Genomic DNA, 20,243 nt, shown 5'->3' with positions numbered 1-20,243 from the left:
CTCCACATTTCTCCAGAAAGAAAAAAGAATGCTGGACACAAGAAGATTCACAAAACTGTTCTTTTAAATAACTGCTTCTGGACTTCTTTCCTAATAACATCAAATTTTCAACTGAAATTGACTATATATTGGAATAAGGGCCCAACAACAGATACATTCCAGACTTGGAAAACTGAGAAGTATTTAGACTTTCAGTGAGCAATCTGGTTTGCAGTTAATTTCCATTGAATTGTTTATACATGTTGGTGTCTGCAGATAGTAGGTTAAAAAACAGCATGGCCATTTTCTTTTCTCTCTCTTTTTTTTTTTTGATTAAGAAAAGGGAGGTGATCTATTAGCATTCCCCTATAAACTCCTCTCCCCCTGCCCTTTTTTCCCCCACAGTCCAAATCTTTTAATTCCTTCTCCATTTATATCAGGGTTTCCCAAACTCAGCCCTGTTGGCATTTTGGGCTAGGTAAATCTTTCCTGTGGGCGGCTGTCCTGTGCATTTTAGGATGGTTGGCAGCATCCCTGGCCTCCACCCACTAGATGGCAGCAGCATGCCCACCCCAACCAAGACAGTCAAAAACGCCTCCAGACTTTACAAAATGTCCCCTGGAGGGACAAAACCACCCCCGTTGAGAACTACTGTTTTATATTTAAAGTCAAGTGGCTGTTTAGCCATTTGCTGTCTACATGTCAGATAATCCTAAAATGGAATTGGGGGCTGAATAAAACAGAGGGTAACAAGTTGAGTGAGCCCATCAGCCTCTGTGTGGGACACTCATCAGTGAGCTCCAGAAATGGAATTCTTCAAATTGTTAATGAGTCAGCAGCCAGAAACTAGTCATGAACCCATTGTCTCTGGAAATGGTGAATTTCTGGTGCGGGGATGTTCACAGCTCCATGACCCCCAGGGCATGGTTATGAACTGTGATGTTCACTACTCTTCTGAGCCTCAGCCGGGAGTCCTTGTACAGATAAATTCAAAAGGCTCAGTGGGAATTTTAAATTCTTACCAGATGCAACATTTTCTAAATGAGCTCTCTTTATACCACAAAACCTCACGTTTTCAAAATCAATCTGACTTTGAAGAATCCTCTAGAGATTTCCTGTTAACGTAAATATTTTTTTTTTTCAGATTTGTAACTATCACCTCTGTTGAATGAATTCTGACTTAATATAAGCATAAAAGGGGGGGCCCACAGGGAATGATTGAATAACCTGGAGTCTCAGAATTCACACTATTTGCTAAAAGGCGAAAGATTTATGAGATCTGAAGAGAAACTGGGGTATATGGAATTCACACTATTTGGCCTGCAATGCCACATAGCTTGACCTCTGAATGAGACAGGTACTGAATAAACATGATATGGATTGCAACTGAGTGTGAGTTTTTGCAAAAGTAGAAATAATAATCAACCTCTGACACTCTGACACCACAGTGACGGCAGGCAGGTGCACTCCACGACCCTGGCGGGCAGGCTGAGAACAGCCGGTGAGTGTGTCCGTGTGTTGACCGCCTCTCTGCAAGGCTGCCTCAGGCACTCACCCTCCTGAGGAATGATGCGAAGGGTGACACTAAGACCTGCATCCTTGATGAGCTTCACGATGTCAGCGTGAGGCATGTTGATGATAGACTGGCCATTCACTGCTAGGATCCGGTCTCCCACTTTTAGTTTTGCACAGCGATCTGCAGGACTCCCATCAATGATGCGTCCGATTTTATGGGGCACAGCTAAAAAAACCCCAACAGAAATAGGTATCAGGGACATCACCAATACATGTTCTTTCAGTCCCAGCCCCAAAGGAAACAATGAAATGTCAGAATTCCTTCCTTTGTTAGTATATTTGCCTTTTGAAATCACACTAATTTCTATCAAATGGGGTCCTGTGCATACTACTGAGACCAGAGTTTCTAAATTCAAGTCCTTTGCAGTGATAGGCCAATTCCAAACACAGACCAGGGGTTCTCAAACTTTGGGGTGATCATAATTAACCTAGAGTTAAAAAGACAGCTATTTGGGCCTTATTGGGGACCATCTGAATTAGAATGTCCAGGCAGGAGGTGAGGACCGTGAGCTTTCTAAGAAGCTCCTAGGGAGATTCCAATATATATGAGTGTTTGAGGATCACATAGAACTTTGTGCCCCATGAGCTCATATTCTAGAGGCAATAATCAACAATTTAAGAAAGCTACAATAAATGCCAGAAATTCAAGTTCTTCCCTTTTATTATTTTATTGAGAGGAGAAAACAAGGAAGGAAAGAAATATGTGTTAATATGGGTAGTAGCCACTTGGTAAAGAAGTTATAACCACCTTCCCACTCATGTACTAAGCTTTAAAGGTTGATGTGTTGTCACATCTTATCTCTTCTTTCTGATTTACTTTTACATGGTGCTGATATTTTGCTAATGTCTGATACATAATGTATTTATTCAAATCTACAATGCCATGGATGGTAAGGCATACCTTTATTTTATATGCCACAGGAAAAAAAATAAAAAGAAACACTGCTAACTAAATAATGATGCTCCATTGACTATAAGATGCTCTCCAACTGTCAAAATATTAAAATATAAACATGTTTAGGATTGGTAAAATGTTATATGTCTTTTAAAAACAATGTACACTTCTTTTCTTTTTCATTTTTATTTTTTGTTTTCTGAGACAGAGTCTCGCTCTGTCACCTAGGCTGGAGGGCAGTGGCGCGATCTTGGCCCACTACCAGCTCCACCTTCCGGGTTCACGCCATTCTCCTGCCTCAGCCTCCTGAGTAGCTGGGACTACAGGCACCTGCCACCATGCCAAGCTAATTTTTTTTTTGTATTTTTAGTAGAGATGGGGTTTCACCATGTTAGCCAGGATGGTCCGATCTCCTGACCTCGTGATCTGCCCACTTCGGCCTCCCAAAGTGCTGGGATTACAGGTGTGAGCCACCGCGCCTGGCTTATTTTCTTTTTACTATTTACTTATATGTGTGAGGAGAGCCACACACATGGGAATACAGATTTTCCTGGCAGTGTAAATGTTTAAGTACCTACCAAGATAACTATTTCTGGGGTGGACATCAATAGTATACACGCGTAAACTCCCTTAAGGAGCTTACCAAACTAGAAACCTATTCCCTTTCCTTTCTCCCTTCAAGACTGTGAGCCCCAGCTCAGAAACCTGTCAGTAACTCTGTGTTGTTGCTCTCTCTATGGAATCAGGTACTGCTTTGATATGGAGAAATGTGCAAAAATGCAACCCACCATTCAGTATGTTTCAGGGATGTCTATTCCTTAAACTCTCAATCTTGCACATGCTTTACAGCGAAAGACAGAACATTAGTTAATAACCATGGCAAGGAAGGACAGTTAGTGAGTTAATGAGCCAGTACCTTGTTCATTCTTCTATTGTGAAAGGTTATAGATAGCATATGAAAATATTGGCTGAGCCTGTGTCCCTGAAGTGAAACTCATCATGTTGGAAACTCAAACACATTTTTATTTACCATAAGCATTAATGGCTTTAACTAAGAACACCTTATGTAGATCATCTTAGAATCTTAGGACAATCAATATATTTTTCAAGTAGAAATATAATAAGAACTCATTAATTTACTGATTTAAAAAAATGATGTAAGCATTGCAAGGTATTTGGTTTTCAACTATAATTAGGGTGAACTTTAGTTTCTGTTTTTGTTCCCTTTCATGTTCAATAGTGTCTTGGAATGTATGGTTCATCAATGATTTAGCCTCCCTAGCCATAATGTGTATATTGTTATCTGTCCTGTGACCTCTGCAAAATTACCTAACTTCTCCGAGTTTATTTTTCAACAGTAAAATTGGTATACTAATACTACTGACTTCACAGACTGCATCTGAAAATTAAATGAGTTATCATATGTAAAGTGAGTAGAACAATGCCTGACATGTGAGAACTGATCTATAAGTATTAACTGTCATTCTTTTTATTACTATCATCTTTTAAATATTTCTCATATCACTATTAAGGGGGGTGTGTGTGCTTGTGTGTAGGTACCAACTTGGTTTCTTTCCACATGGGGTAAACCTGTAATACTGCTAGAATTGAAGGAACACTTAGCTTACTACAGGATTATACAGAGCAATATCCCCTAAGTTTCAACACAGGAAAATAGCTTCAGTTATGAAAGAGATGTGTTGGGTGGATTAGATAGACACTGGATGAGGTCAAGGGTCTATGTTCTCTGATTTACAAAAAAGACGATGTTGCAGGTCTCTGTAGGAAAACATCAACTTGTAAGAGTTTATTATTCAAAAGGAAATCAGCATGATTTAAATCTCTTGATCACCCACACTGAGTCCTACACATATAAACACACACACTTTCATATTTATTGAACGCTATTAAACATTTTTCTTCCTACCTCTTATGAGTACCTACCTGAGCCAAGCACTGTGCTAAGTGATATATATGTGTGTGTATATATATGTATATATCCATTAAAAAATATCCTTAACAAATCATATGAAATATTTGATATCATTACAAGTTTACAGTAGAGGAAACTGAAGCATATAGCAGTTATTAGTTTGTCCAAGGTCACATATGCCAAACAGGGCTTAGAACCCGAGTCTATCAGATTTCATAGCCTTTGCTGTCAGTGTAGTCACCACTCTGCATCTCTTGACTTTTCTGGCTCAGGTCTCTAATCTATTACTTGCTTTGTGAGTATCTGGTGCTTTTATTTGATGAGTACAGCCTGCCTCTAAGCCAGGAACGAAACACTTCATAAGTAGTCCTGACTCACGGGTGAGTGGAAGTCAGGAACTTTGCCTGAAGCAGGTTCTTTGTTGCAACTGTCTTTTGACAGGCAAAGTGAGAGGAGGAGAGAGAAGAGAGAGAAGAGGAGAGGAAATTGAACAGCTCTTCAGATCCTGTTTAGTTAGGACATCACATCATGGTGTCATTCTTTTGTGGGAAGTAATTTCTTTGGGTTTTAGAAATACTGACATTTGAAATGAAATTTTAAAACATACTTCAAAACACAAATGGTATTTGGATGATTTTCTGTTTTGACTTATTTATGCCTCTGCTCTCCTCTATTACTGTAGATCATTTAAAATTTATTGGGCATAAAACCCCAAATGTTTTAAAACATAGATTTACACACACACACACACACACAGACACACAGACACACACAATTTGTATGCTCAACAATGATAAGCTCTTACTTGTTAATTTCTAGGCACTGTGGAACTTGCTTATTTTAAATCCTTATAGCAATAGTGTGAAGTAGCTGTACAAGTATAATAATCATGCTAATTTCATTATTAAGAAAACAAGTGTCAAAGCCACAGTTCAAATCCTTGCCTATGGCTTCAAACCTTGGGGTTACTCCTTTCTTTTTTGATATGTTGGAGGTTGAAAGCAATTTGAATTATGAAGATCAAGGGAATGACTGGTGAGACTTAGTTTAGAAAAGCTTGCTGGTTGACACTTCAAGATGAAAGTTTCACTGTAAACATACTTACTTGCTCATGGTAATAACTTAGTTTCAAAGCCATTTTAACTTTATTAGGGTGGTTAGAATAAAAACTAAGATAAAAGAATAGAAATCAAAATAAAAGAATGAAAACTGAAATAAATTCAATGGTAGCCACATAAAATGACTGAGTGACTTGCATAAAATGTAAGTGAGCACACAGTTTAAAAATGTATGTTCAGTAATTGAAAGCACCTGATGTGGTTTTATTACAAATGTTTTCTATTGGCATTTACTTTAATAAAAACAGTACTTGAAACTCTTGGCAGCTAACGGCAGCCTCACTTTTCCTTTATTAGAGTTTTCCCTACATATGTAAGTGCACTGAATGTTGATGTACAACAAATGTCTGACAAGGGGTGTGCTCAGAGAGGATTCTCTCTGAAAACAAGATGCAGTTCCATTTGCTCAGTGATAAAGTCTACAGAGCCTATGACCTAAATGCTTTCAGTGCCATGCTAATGGAATTACAGAGCAAGGAAGAGGCCCTGACCTTGGTTTCTATTATTGGGATGAATGGTACTCATTAATTCCCTGAGAATTGATGACTAAGGTAACTGCCGGAGCACAGTCCATTTAGACAGCATGCCTTGCAGACATCATCTGTCAGGCAGTAACATAAATCAAGTCTTTGGATCAGTCTTCTTGACACAGTGTGCTTAGGATACACAGATATTTGGGAAAAGTTGCAATATGTCATTTGGCTTTGGACATACTGACATTTAGAAAGGAGACAATGTGTCACTAGTTAGAAATTTCCTTTTAATTGAAAATCATATAAATTATGGAAAAAAGAAACCCAGTTTTCTATGTCTTTATTCCTTTATAGATAAAACAATATTGTCTCTTTATATTGCAACATGTTTTATATTTTCCCATAGATGAATGAACTCTTCTGGCTCTGCTCAATGTACCACACTTGTTTTGGTAGGAATATTCAGAGATGATCAGTTGGATTGGATGTCCTCTAAGTGAGTTTGGAAGGGCTGGATTCTTGGGGTCTGTAGCCACATCACTACTGAAAGCAGTGATCCTCCTTTTTTTGCTGTTGGGTTCTCTTCTGGGACCTTGTATGGTTTACCCCGGCTCCTTCAGTAACTGGTCAAAGTGGGCTGATCCAGCCAATGAATTCCTGTTGTTTCTACCTTGGGTCAGTCCCCGTAAAGAAGACAGGATGTTTACTTGGAGGACTTTTCTTGCTTTGGTGATAGATTCTTCCTGAAATCCTAAGGGAAGGGATTATGAGATCCCCCTTCTCTCCTTTTTCCTCATTATTTTTCTTGCTGTTTATGTGTATTTCATTTCAGAGAAAGAAAAGTCTGTGACTCGTGTTTACATTTAATTATCTTCTTGCTAATAGATCCCACAAAGTGGAGTTATATGTGGAGGAAAGTATTAAACAGGGAAAGTGGATTTGCCATCAATCATGCCAAACTTAAAAGAGGGAAGTTCCTGAAATGAGCATGAGAAAAATAAATACTTTAAAGGCAATCGATAGCATAAACTCTCATTAGCTCGCATTTCCATTAATTTGTGAAGGTTAAACAACATGTCATTAGCTTAAAGAGGCAAAGGAAGTTAGTTTGGGTTTAGAATCTGTGACGTGATGTGAAAATAAACATTTTTTTAAAAGTTGGATGATTCCAGTTGTTTTTCTTTCAATAATATGTGAAAATTACCTACTGTCTAGTTTAAATTTGTAGGTTGGAGCAGAAGGGGCAATTACTACATCAATCAACACATTTCGGAATAGCATCTTCTTAATAACAGACACTATGCTAGGCCCTGAGGGGAAGGCAATAATAAAGCAACACATGGTAGTTGCCCTCAAGAAACTCACTGTCTGGTTGGGGAGACCAGGGATAAACTTATAAAAATATGTAAAGCCAAATGCAAATGGCAAATACATGGCAAATATAACGTGCAGCAAAAGTAGAGAGGAGGAGTGAATTCCTGAGTCCAGGTGTAGACTGAGAGAATGGTGAGGAACAGGAAGGTCATTCTGGGGAGGAGGGAATATGTGCCCCTTGGTAAGTGACAGTTCTGTTAGAAAAAAACTTATGAGGGTAAATGGGTATATAATCCAAGGAGGTTTCCGGGGAGACAAGGAGAGGTGCTTTGTGGGCTGGGGTCCCTCCTGCCCTCATAATTATTGCTTCCTTGAGATCTCTGATATGATGCCTTTAGCCCAGCTCCTGTGAATGGAGCTGTGAATGGAGACTAAGCACAGAGGAATGATGCCAGATTGTCACAGTGTTCCCAGCTCTTTAATACATGGTGGAAACTCCTTATCTGTTTTTCTGCCTTTAGAAACCAGAGCATAATATTAATCTTGCTTATTTTCCATCGCTTCTTCCTAAAAATTCTGACTTCATATGTTTTATTGTGACAAACCCATTTAGATAGATATTGTCCCTTCCTGGAATATGACAAAGTGTCCTTCAAAGGAGTTTTCTTTGTCATCATGGGGTGGAGATGTGGGAAAAAACATGTGTTTTGTATTTTAAAGTTTTTTGTGGTAAAATTAAGAAAAAGCAGACGGCATGACTTGTTTTCCTCTAGAACGCTGTGAAATTTAGCTTTCCAAAGACGAAAACGTCTTCCCTGAAATTCATAGCCAACTGATTTGCAAAACTCAAAATCAAACAGCTGGTGTTTTAAGGACTGCATATTCAAAAAGCGCGTCCCCCCTCCCCCGGCACCCATGAGTCATTCTCTTGTGGTTGAACAGTTTAGCTACCCTGCAGTTGGTAATAAGCAGATGGTCAGACAGGAGAATGGGAAGAAGGGTCCATCACTGGCAATTTGGGAACCCAATTGAACTCACATTGCTAAGGGCAGAAAGCATCCTATAGATACTATTAACTAAATGGCTGGAGAGAAACACTCAGCAGCCATATATTACTGTTTATGCTTTTATTTTATACCAATTGTTAAAAATTTGCATAGCTAAGTACTGAGAGTAAATTGGTAATTGAAAGAAATCTCATGACATTAGGAATTGTAATTAGCTATGACTTGACTGTTCTATTCTAGAACATGAGGCTGGGTTAAAATGGGTTTGTTGTTTGGAAACATTTGACGGGCCAGGGGTCACATGGCTAGCTTCACGTGACCTGGGCAGTCACACAGGCCACCATGCTCAAAAGGGCCTGGTGTTTCGTTTAGTCACCTGTCACCAGCTTGATATTCTTACTACTTTCTGAACAAGGACCTCACATTTTCATTTTGCACTAGACCCTGCAAATTCTGTAGTTGGTCTTTTGTAGATATGTCCATAACATATTTCCTCCTTGCATCACTCCACTGTTCTTGGTGTCTGCAATGAAAGGTGTAAATGAGAATATGTTATAGCTACCAAGAAAAATCACCAATAAGGTGGGTGGTAGGAAAGGAGCCCAAACAATCCTTTTCTCTATGGGTGCATTTTCCACTCCCCTGTACATCACTAGAAAAGGCAGTCCAAACAATTTCTGTTAAGTATACTCTTACTTTTGATTCTTCATATATTTATTGAAGAGGTCTAAAAGTTACCTTGATTCTCTTACTCCACTGTGAAAATTATTCTTATAAGTCACTGATTATTGTGTCATTGACAAAGCAACTATTCTTCTGTAACCCTCTTTAAGTAGATGTTAAGATAGATCACCGTATTTCACGGGGTTCGTGTATTCTTTTGATATGATTTTTCTCCTCACAGTCTGACAAAATGTCTAGACATTAGAGTGGCAGGAAGCAAAGAAACTTCAGAATAGTCATGATCCTCAAATCTGTAGGTGTGTGGGGTCTGGGAGCTGGACAGAGAGAATGAAAAACATTTCCATTTGTAGATACACCTTTTTTCTTCTGTAGCAATACTTCTCATTTCTCTGTATGTCCCTGAAAATCACCTTGCCAACTTGTATAATAACTAGCAAGGATATCTTTTTTGACCTGTTTGGGTCTGAATGTCATGATAGAAAATCTGGTCCCACTAAGCCAAATAAATATTAACTCTATTTCGGCAATTTTTCCATTTTTCGCAAAGACTTAGAAAAAGATACATATTTCCATTGCCCAATAAAACCAGCAACTCAGGACTTTCCAATCAAGTGGTAGAAGGTGAAATTCTGTTGTTCAACTAGAGTAACTTTAGTTAGTAAAATTGTGTAGCTTTTGGCAAGCATGGTTTGCAAATAACCAAACAGCAAGTTGATTCGGTAATAATGGAAAAAACTTTAAAGAGTTATTGATGTTGGCCGGGCGCGGCGGCTCAAGCCTGTAATCCCAGCACTTTGGGAGGCCGAGACGGGCGGATCACGAGGTCAGGAGATCGAGACCATCCTGGCTAACACGGTGAAACCCCGTCTCTACTTAAAAAAATACAAAAAACTAGCCAGGCGTGGTGGCAGGCACCTGTAGTCCCAGCTACTCAGGAGGCTGAGGCAGGAGAATGACATGAACCCGGGAGGCGGAGCTTGCAGTGAGCTGAGATCCGGCCACTGCACTCCAGCCTGGGTGACAGAGTGAGACTCTGTCTCAAAAAAAAGAAAAAAAAAAAAGAGTTATTGATGTTAAAATATGATAAAGGAATTCTTCCCTGCAGGGTAGAAAAGCCAGTTGCTTTATTCTTTTTACAAAACAGTTGCAAGGTTGAGGTGTGGTATTATACTTCCATCCCAAACATGCAAATCTACCTTTCAAAGGGCTGGTTGTCCAATTTTATGATGACCAATTTAGTTCCTGAATATGGGGTTCTTTTTATTTATAATTTATTACAGAGCCTTATCAAATTATTACTAGAAAATACTAGATGGTTCTATTATGATAAAAATTATATAAAAGTTTCAAAATTCACATAATGTAAAAGGAGAAGAGTAAATAATCTTGTAGTGATTGGAAGTATCTTATAATTAAAGCAACTTAATTATTTTTTAAGCTGTCACTTTTATTTTCTGAAAAAGCATTTATTTTTAAAACTTGGTACTGATTATTAAGACAGGTACAGTTTAAATTGCCCATTTAAAAAATCCTGTCATTCCCAACCCAACCTTAAGTAAGTAAGTAAGTACTCATTATTTTGGCCTTTCCTTAATCTGAATGATTTATTTTTATGAAACTCAAGATTTTTGTGATGTTGCTTCATCAGCTTATTTCCAAAATTGCTGTATGATCTTGTTCAGTGTTGCTTAACCTTAGGACCATTTTTCTTTCACTTATAGCCCTATAGGTTTTTTTTTTTTTTTTTTTTTTTTTTTTTTGCCAAAGACTCTTTTGTTTCTGTCTTTAAATTAGTAGCTATCCATGTTTTTGCCCTCCCACTCACTACGAATTGCTCTCAATATGATGACAATTTAAGAGACTTATAGTAAGCTAATTGTCTTCCTTACTTTTTCCCTGTCTATAGATTTCTTTCCTCAGAGAGCTCTATGAGAAGTGTCAGGCATTAAAGCAACTTAATTGAAGTAATATATGTGTGAACTTAAAAAAAATAACCAAAATGGTTATAATAAAAAATTCTAGTCTCTTGCCCTAACCCTCCCATCCTCTCTAGTTCTGTGACCCAAACACAAACATTTTAAATCTTTCAGCTAGCTGTTTCTTCTTCACATTTCTAATAATATTCCTATATAGCTATTTCTCATTTTATCAATGTTAGTCAATATCTATTTACTTCCTATTCTGATAGAGGATTTAGCACTCTTCCTCTGCATCCCACCTCCTCTCCTTATCCCAAAGTAGTTTTATTACAATTTAGTTAAGCCAGTTATCATTGTTTGTGGTTTTACCACATAAATCTTGTTCACTGAAGCATTTATAATTCCTTTATTTTCTTGTACGGTTTCTTTCCTTCTTTCACTACTTCTAATCAAGGTTTCTGATTGTGCATTTTTCCTACACATCCTTAATTCCTTCCCCAAAAGCTGTTAAAATCATCAATTTAATTTATTCCTCTGAACACCTTCTCCCAGATGTAGGTAGTTTGCTCTCCAGTCTGCTGGACAGTGTCATCGTGGGGATTGTTGCTGCACTCCAAGGTGGACTCTGTGTCAGCTTTTCTGATTCACTTTTTGTTTAGTTTTTGTTATTTTAAGTTCTGAGATACATGTGCAGAACGTGAAGGTTTGTTACATAGGTATGCGTGTGCCATGGTGGTTTGCTGCACCTATTGATCCATCATCTAGGTTCCCTCTACTTGGCCCCCTGCCCCTCTACAGGCTCCGGTGTGTGTTGTTCCCCTCCCTGTGTCCATGTGTTCTCACTGTTCAACTCGGACTTATGAGTGAGAACATGTGGTGTTTGGTTTTCTGTTCCTGCTGATTCACTCTTTCATATTGTTGAAGCATATCCTACAGCAGCTTTCTAAGAAATTGTGCAGGGATAAAACCAATTTTTCAATTCTTAGTGTTTGAAAATGTGTTTATTTTTACCTTCTTTTGATTGAATTCTGGCTTAGTAGTCTAGATTGTATGAAATTCCTAGAATGAAAAAATAATTTTTCTTCAGAAACTTACAGGCAGTGCTTTATTGTCTTCTAGCATCCAGTGTTACTATTGAGAGGCCTGAACCCATTAGGATTTTTGCTCCTTGTATGTGATATACTTATATTACCTTTTCTTTTTGAAAATTGTTGAGATTTTCCCTGTAATTTTTTTGTTTTGAAGTATTGCAATGGTGCATTTTAGTATGGTTCTTTGTCAGTATGGAGACTTGTTTCCTTTAGTTTGGTTTTGTGAACCTTTATTATACTATTTCTTTGATATTTTCCATTCTGTTTTTCTGATCTCTTTCTGCAGCTCTCATTAGATATTGGCATCCTGGCTTGGTCTGCTGCTTCTCCTATAGATCATAAGGATTATGCCCTCAAGGTAGAATTAGTACCATCATAAAAGGGCAAATTTGTCCCCCTCTTGTTCTCTTTTGGCCCTTCCTCCTTTTGCCATGGGATGACACAGCAGGAAGGCCCTTGCCAGATGCTGGCACCTTATATTAGACTTTCCAGCCTCTGTAACTGTGAGCCAATATATATCTGTTCATTGTAAATTACCAAGTCTGTGGTATTCTGCTATAACAACACAAAAGGGACTAAGATGGCTACCTCGTTGCTGTATCCTCATATGTTGGAGCAAGAGAACTCTGGTCTTTTCATCTTCTTATGAGGGCACCAATCCCATCACTGGGGCACCACTCTCATGACCTCATCTAAACCTAACTATCTCCCAAAGGCCCATCTCCAAGCACCATCACATTGGGAATTAGGGATTCAACATATACGTTTTGGAGCAGGAGACACAAACAGTCAGTTTGTAGTAAATATCATATCTTTTTGTGGCTATAAATAAGTTTTTGAAGCTTTCTTTTGTTCCCTGAATTATCTTTATTTCTTTTATTTTCCTTTATTTCTTTCATATTTGCTTGCTTTATTATTTTAAACATAAAAATTTCATGATTGTTGTATTCCATTCAGTCCTGAGTTTTTTAAGTTCTGGGCCTACCTGAGTTTCTAAAGAAATGAGTGGGTCTGTGTTATCTATATCTGTTTTAGATTTTCTCTGTCCTGCTGAGTTGTCACTTTTTTGTCTCTGAAATATCTTGACCACTCCTGTCCATTCCTTTTCTCATTTATTCACTCTTACTACTTGGGGTCTAAGAAATGAGAGCCCAAGTAGTTATAATTTATTACTATCAATTAGAAATTAGAAATATCTTTAGTAATTTTTAATCAGCTTTTGCAATCAATATTTTGGTGCCCCAGTTAGAGATTTTCAATTTGTTTGGAAAAAAAATTAAACATTTTATGTACCCAACCTTTAAAAGCTCTGTTGTCACTTGTAGTCTTGAGAGATAAAAATATAAAGGACAACTTATTTCTTTTCAAGTGTTCAGAACATGTCATAAAATTACATTTCATCAACTCCAGGTTTAGGGTTAAAAATATTCAATAAGGCCGGGCGCGGTGGCTCAAGCCTGTAATCCCAGCACTTTGGGAGGCCGAGACGGGCGGATCACAAGGTCAGGAGATCGAGACCATCTTGGCTAACACGGTGAAACCCCGTCTCTACTAAAAAATACAAAAAACTAGCCGGGCGAGGTGGCGGGCGCCTGTAGTCCCAGCTACTCAGGAGGCTGAGGCAGGAGAATGGCATAAACCCGGGAGGCAGAGCTTGCAGTGAGCTGAGATCCGGCCACTGCACTCCAGTCTGGGCGACAGAGCAAGACTCCGTCTCAAAAAAAAAAAAAAAAAAAAAAAAAAAAAAAATATTCAATAAAACTACACTTTCTTTTTCTCCTCTGTGTCTCTTGACTAGCTTTGAAGCACATGAGACTTCACACCCATCAATGTACTTGGCTTTGAGTAATTTCTCAGCAGGCCCAATAGAAATGGTTGATAGTTACAAGCAGGTGTTGCTGACAACTCATGTTTCTCATTTTTACAGATGCAGTGTATTTTATCTCTGCCATCTCCTTTTTCCTTTTATAGCTTCTGAAATTGTGTTTTGTAAAAAGTCACTTGGCTGTCTTCACACAGTTTCCTTGTTACAATAGGTAAATGTCAAAAGTGATCAGATGTAATATCAGACTTCCATTGAATTCCCCCAAGCCCTCCGGCAGATAATAACTTCTTGCAATATTTTCTTAATATAAATGGAAACAGATACTAACCCAGGCAAATGATCCCTCCTGAGCCAGCTGTCCTTTTCAATATGTTATCCAGAAGATTACATGAATATTTATTGGCCCTCCAGTTACACACACAAGCCAAAGTTCCACTAACAGGGTATATAGTATGTTTTAACCTGAAAGAATGCAATTTTGCATGACTGGATAAAACTAAATATGAACAGACCCTCAAGCAAAGTGTTCAGGAGCTAGAAGATCTTGATCATATATTAACTTTGAAAACAACTTGCAGTGTGACCTCTGAATGGTCAAATAAATTATGTCAGTTCCCTGACTTGAAAAGTGAGACCATCACCACATGTGGTCTCTCTTATCATTCTTTCTTACCCAAGTATTGCACATTTTGACTTCATTTGGATTTCTGCTTATATGTACTTTCTCTCATGACTTATATTTTAAAGTATTATAACTATATGTGTTTTCAGTTTTACTAAGCAAATATACATTTCCATAATTTTATTTGAGACTATCATAAAATGACTTTTATTATGCTAACATAAGAAATGAATGAGAAATAAAAAAGGATTGAAGAGGCTCAAAATGTGTTTTGTTGTCCATAATGAAACGCCAATTATAATGGAGGGGGAAGAGACTAAAAGTGAAAGAAAAACTCCTTGGCAAAGATACATAGATGGAAAAAAGCACATCAAAGGTCTTCAACATCATTAGTCTCTAGAGAAAAATGCAAACTAAAACCAAATGATTTGGGAGGCTGAGGCAGGAGGATTTCTTGAGCCCAGGAATTCAAAACCAGCCTGGGCAACATAGGAAGACCCTCATCTCTATCAACAAGAACCCCCAACCCCCAAAATGATATACTACTAAGCGCCTATTGGACTGGCTAAAATTAAAAAAACCATAAAACCTAAAAATAACAAGTACTCACAAGGATTGGAAGCACCTGGAGCCTTCATACATGGAATATAAAATGGTACAGCCACTTTGGAAATTGGTACCATATGAATCAGCAATCCTATACCTAGATACTTACCAAGTGAAATAAAACCAGTTTCCACACAAAAAAAGACCTATATGAAAAGATTTATAGAAGCTTTATTTGTAATTACCAGAAACAGGAAACTACCAAAATGCCCCTTAACTAGGGAATGGATAAACAAACTATGGTGCATCCATACAATGGAATATTAGTTAGCAATTGAAAATGAACCAAATAGTGACACATGAAACCACATGGATGAATCTAAAATGCGTTTTGCTTAGTAGAGGAAGCCAGACTCAAAAGGCTACATACTGTATCATTCCATTTATATAGGAGAGGCAAAACTATAGAACAAAACAAATCAGTGCTTGCCAGGGCTGGGAGTGGGTGAACAGCTGATTCATTATAGCAGTAGTTACAACTAAACATGTCTGTCAAAACTCAGAGTATAGACTAAAAGGGTAAACTTTACTATACAGAGATTAAACCTTTAAAACAGGGGGAAAAGTGAAAAAGCAGAAGGAGATCAGAGGTTTAAATAAATAGAGATAAGTAAAAAGGAACTGATGTAGAATAACTAGGAGACAGGAGGTGAGCAGGGGAAAGTGTAAGGGTTGGAAGTCTTCAGAGAAGAAATGCTGTCTAATCTGAGTCATAACATACAAACAGGACTTTGCCAGGTGGTCAAGGTTGGGGGAAGCAGACAGCATAGTCACAGTGGTGTGACTTGCAAAGACACAGATCTGTGGATTAGCAGTGGCTGTGTTGTGAGGGGTGGGAGTGCAGTGAGCACAGACATCACTGAGCCCTGGAATAAAGAAGGAAAGCCAGGTCGTGAAAGGTCTTAATGTCTATGCTAGGGGCTTGGAATTTATATTATAGCCAATTGAGAAGCCACTAATGGATTATGACAACTGAGATCATCAGACTCATTTTAGAATGAGTCTGAGGATAGTAGGTATTATGAAGGGTAGACTGAAGCATAGGGAGAGTGGGAATTAGGCTGGAGGCAGGGAGGTAATTTAAAGGCCCCCACGATGCTCCAGAGTTGTGCAGTCCAACATGGTAGCTACACGCATCATGTGGCCATTTAATTATTTGAAATCAAAGATAATTAAAACTTAAATTCCGGGACATGTCAGTCTCATTGCAAATGCTCCACAGCCACATGTGGCTAATGGCCATAGTGTTGTATAGTGCAGGATAAAACATTTCCATATTGCAGAAAGTTCTGCTGCACAGTGCTAACCTAGAACCTTAAGGAAGGCATTAGCAGTGGTGGTAGGGAATGCCTAATGTATTTGTCTTATATCTGGAAAGCATGTTTGGGTAACAGCTTGCCTTCATCCCTCAAGAGGGACAAATATAACTGTGTATAAATTCAGCTAGGATATGAATGTAGGTACCTGGAGGTCTGCTTTGAAGCTTGTGATCATACACATCAATTAGAGATGAAAGTGACTTGGCACCAGGAAGCATTGATATCAGTGATTAATTTGGCACCCAGGTTTTACTGTATTTCAATTTTGTCAAGTGTCTACAAGAGTGTGGCTATTTTTTAATCTTGCTGTTCATCTAGCAAGTCTAACAAACATTTGAATGAAGATTTCTAAGTTGAAATATTCTTCTTCTACTTCACATTATCTCAACTGCTCTTTGCCAGAAAACTATAAGAACTAAACCTTTCATATGTGCTCTTTCTTGCTTTCTGGAAGACCCTCCTCTCATGATGAATCTGTAAGTATACATCTTTATGATGAACAGACTTCTAATAGAAGGTTTTAGGCATTTCACTCTTGAAAGCAGATGGGTTCATCAGATACCCAACATCTGGCCAACTTTGTAGAGCAAACCCTTGCCTGGCTTAGAGAAATAAGATCTGGGAGAGGTCAGATTGAAAAATGAAAATGGAAATGGCACACTCCATTATTTAGTTGATATCCTCTGGCACTGTAAAAACCTTGGGAATGCCTAGTGATCTGACTCATCACCCAGAAAAGGCTGTCTGATTAATCTGCAGAAATGATTCCAAGCAAGTGCTCAGAATAGTTTGGTTGGGAACAAATTCAGCTTCAATTGCAAAATTATTGGTGGTCAAATGCACAAATAAAAAGATCTTTTATCAAGATTTGGTGTGGTAGGAAAGAGTTTTGGTAGAAGCACTCCCTGAGTTCTTGATGGAAACTGGGCATCAAAAAGAAATATTTTATCCGAGGCCAAATGGGAAAAATATCCCCTTATAATACCCTTTCAACATAACTGGACAAGGGTGATAAATAACAGTACTGTGTTCACTTAACAACTTGCTCTTAAAATGGTTCCACATGTGGAACAAGCTTTATTAGGACCCTTCTCTGAAATATTTTCTTATGTAGTTGATTGTTGGGAAAAAAGAAGAAAAATAAAAAATCACAGAGAACTTAATCCACCATGAGGCCCTGAATGCAGTATAAAGAAAAACTGTCTTCTGCAAAAGTGCCCTGCGGGCTCTGAATTTGCTTAAACCTCATGTGGGAGAGTGATGGGCATCCTGCATTGATAGAGGATCATCCTGTACATGATGCCTGGGGTCTCTTCTCAGTTGTGATTTCCCTGTACTATCTAGTGAATAAGAAGGAGCTGCAGGACATAAGCCCAGAGGAAACAGCCACTGACCACCCATTTATGAGCTTTCAAGACAACTGAATAGCTAAAAGTAAGAAGATATCCACCTTCTGCTGCTGTCTGGAGTCTTTGAACACAATAATAAGAACTCTCCTGAAAAATGATTCCCTAGTGGGGGAAACATGATTTATGAGCTCTATTCAACAATAAGAAAAATAGTCCAGAATTTTAGAAAATGCATTGTGAACACACAGGTTTTTTTTGATGGATTGTATTGCTCCTCTTCTTGAGAATAAATAAGAATGATGGTGTTCTCTGCAGACTTATTCTACAATTTAATGATCTTCAAATTTGTTAGGGCTAGGAGAGTAAAATGTTTGCATTTGTCTTTCTATTTTACTTAATAAATGCTCCAGTGTTCCGGTATCAGAGGACTTGGAGTTTGATTATATATGTGTGTATATATATATATTTGCACTTGTTTGCTTACTAGTAGGAACCAGCCAGCCAGGTTGTAATTTGGGAGAAAAACTAGTCATGTTCAGGATTGAAAAAGTGGAATTGAATAAATAGGTCCTATTCATTCTGACCTTAGTGAGTATAATCCTATAAAGGAGTAATGCGATTCAGAAGTTGTTTAGTTGGAACTGAAATGGGTTGCTTTGTTAATGAGGATTGCAAATGAATAAATAATCTGAAGTAATAATTTTTTCTAAGGAGTCTGGGATGCCATCCAAACCCTCCTATTTAGGACTATATAATTATTGCTGAGGTGGTGCTCACACAGATGGATGACGATTCCAAGGGTTGGTGCCAGGAAAGGTGAATCAGGGGGCACATTGAGGCCACTGCCTGGCCCTTTGGAAAACAAGGGCTTTGCAACCAAGAAGTGTAGGACGAGAGGGGCTGGCCAGAGGCAAAAAGACAGCTTCCCTGCCCCTGACTCTCTTATCTGAGTCTTCATTCACCAGGCCCCAGGCTGACTACTGAATCATTTACCCAGGCTGAGAACAACTGATGAGAAATCTGTATTCTGGGACATTGCTCCAGTTCTGCTTTATTAGCGTGTAATTTCTCACTCGGGGCAAGGACCAGCTTTCACGTAATTCCTCCCCTAAGTGATCCTCTACTGCATCGCCCATTGTCAAAAATATGTCTTGCTACCTTTGCGGGATTAAACAGCTAGGTTTGGGTGCAGGGTAAGTTAGGGCAGAGCACCAGTCACAGTCTTCCTTTGGATGAGGACTTCGCTGGATCACTGTATGAGAGGCCAATCCAACCCCATCAACATAAAGAGCATGAAAATCCTTGGAAAAAATCTATCAGGAATTGTGAAGGATCCAAAGAAATGCCACCATTTCTTGCCCTTAAGCAACTCACAACTTTTGTAGGGAAAGCAAAATATAAACACATTAAAAGTGAAATGACTATAATAGCAATAACAGACACAATAAAAGAAGGGAAGTCAGGAAGCAGTAAGCAATAGGCGATGTTTACTGTTTGGGCAATAGTCTCTACCTCCTAGGGTTGCTGTGAAGATTAAATACGGTGTAAGATTCCAAGCACAGTGCCTGGGAGAAACCTTCATACAAAATATTATTGCATAAGAGAAGCATACCAAGTGGCAACAGACAAAACATGGCCCCTGGGACAGGGTAAATAACTGAACCAGCTTTGACGGAATGGAAGCTGTGAAGAGCTGCTGGCAAAAAAGAAGCCTTGTCCAGATGCCCCAGGGTCTTGAACGGACAAGAGGTGTGTTTGAACTTTATCCTGCAGATATTTGTATCAGGAGTGTTATGGTCAAGGACTTGGTACAGGAAGACTGGATTGTATGTAGAAAGTGCAGTCTTTCTTGATGTACTTTGCATCATTAGCAATGATCTTCCACTCCCCTCTTAGCCCCTGGCTATCTCATGGAACAGAAATTAAGTCACAATAATAAATGTGAAAAGACTTACTTGACTTAAAACATATTATATCAGCATAGATGATGAATACAATCTTATGTTTGTTGTATATGTAGGCTTTCCCAGAGATTTGGAGGATATGTGCTTATCTTCGGCTTCGATTAGTTATATTAGAAGCCAGATACATGAGGGGAAAACCAGTATCTAATATAGGTTTCCCACCCCACTATTTCTTCTGCTATGAAAGCACTTACAGTAATATTGTGGGTGGCACAATTGTGCCTCCTGAGTGAGCCACTCTCAGCATAATCAAAGTCCAGGGTAAAAGCATTTGTGTTGTTGAAGGAATCCAAAGCAGGGATTCATTTAAGGAATAAGAGAACATTACATGTTGAGAAGCTGGTTAAGAACTCTGAAAGGGAACTTGTTTGTGCAAACCAGTGAGAAATAGAGAAATGAATGAGAGTCACTTTCTAATTCCTATGTTCAACAGTGTCAGTATTTCAGTAGCTCTAGCAATGACTTTTGGGGATGGAACATTGATGGGTCAAAGTTTATAATGACATAGAGAAGGCAAAGGCACTAGGATAAGCACCAGTTGCATCTATTACCGGTATTTTTAAGGCAATC

General features: G+C 38.5%; 1 protein-coding gene across 7 annotated transcripts in view; it reads right to left on the bottom strand.

Moving 5' to 3' along the window:
- Positions 1 to 20,243, bottom strand: part of MAGI2 (membrane associated guanylate kinase, WW and PDZ domain containing 2) — a 1,465,424-nt gene that overhangs the window by 125,344 nt on the left and 1,319,837 nt on the right. For 6 of the 7 annotated variants that reach the window (XM_073009192.1, XM_073009190.1, XM_073009191.1 and 3 more), the window contains one exon: positions 1,535 to 1,720. The exons of the other annotated variant lie outside the window; for it this stretch is intronic. In XM_073009192.1, the coding sequence (XP_072865293.1) occupies positions 1,535 to 1,720 (186 nt within the window). The remainder of the gene's footprint in view (positions 1 to 1,534; positions 1,721 to 20,243) is intronic. 7 annotated transcript variants of the gene reach the window in all.

Source organism: Chlorocebus sabaeus, chromosome 21 (assembly GCF_047675955.1).
Source record: "Chlorocebus sabaeus isolate Y175 chromosome 21, mChlSab1.0.hap1, whole genome shotgun sequence".
Classification (NCBI taxonomy): Eukaryota; Metazoa; Chordata; class Mammalia; order Primates; family Cercopithecidae; genus Chlorocebus; species Chlorocebus sabaeus.
Note: the sequence above shows the minus strand (reverse complement) of the source record. Positions and strands in the feature narration are given on the sequence as shown.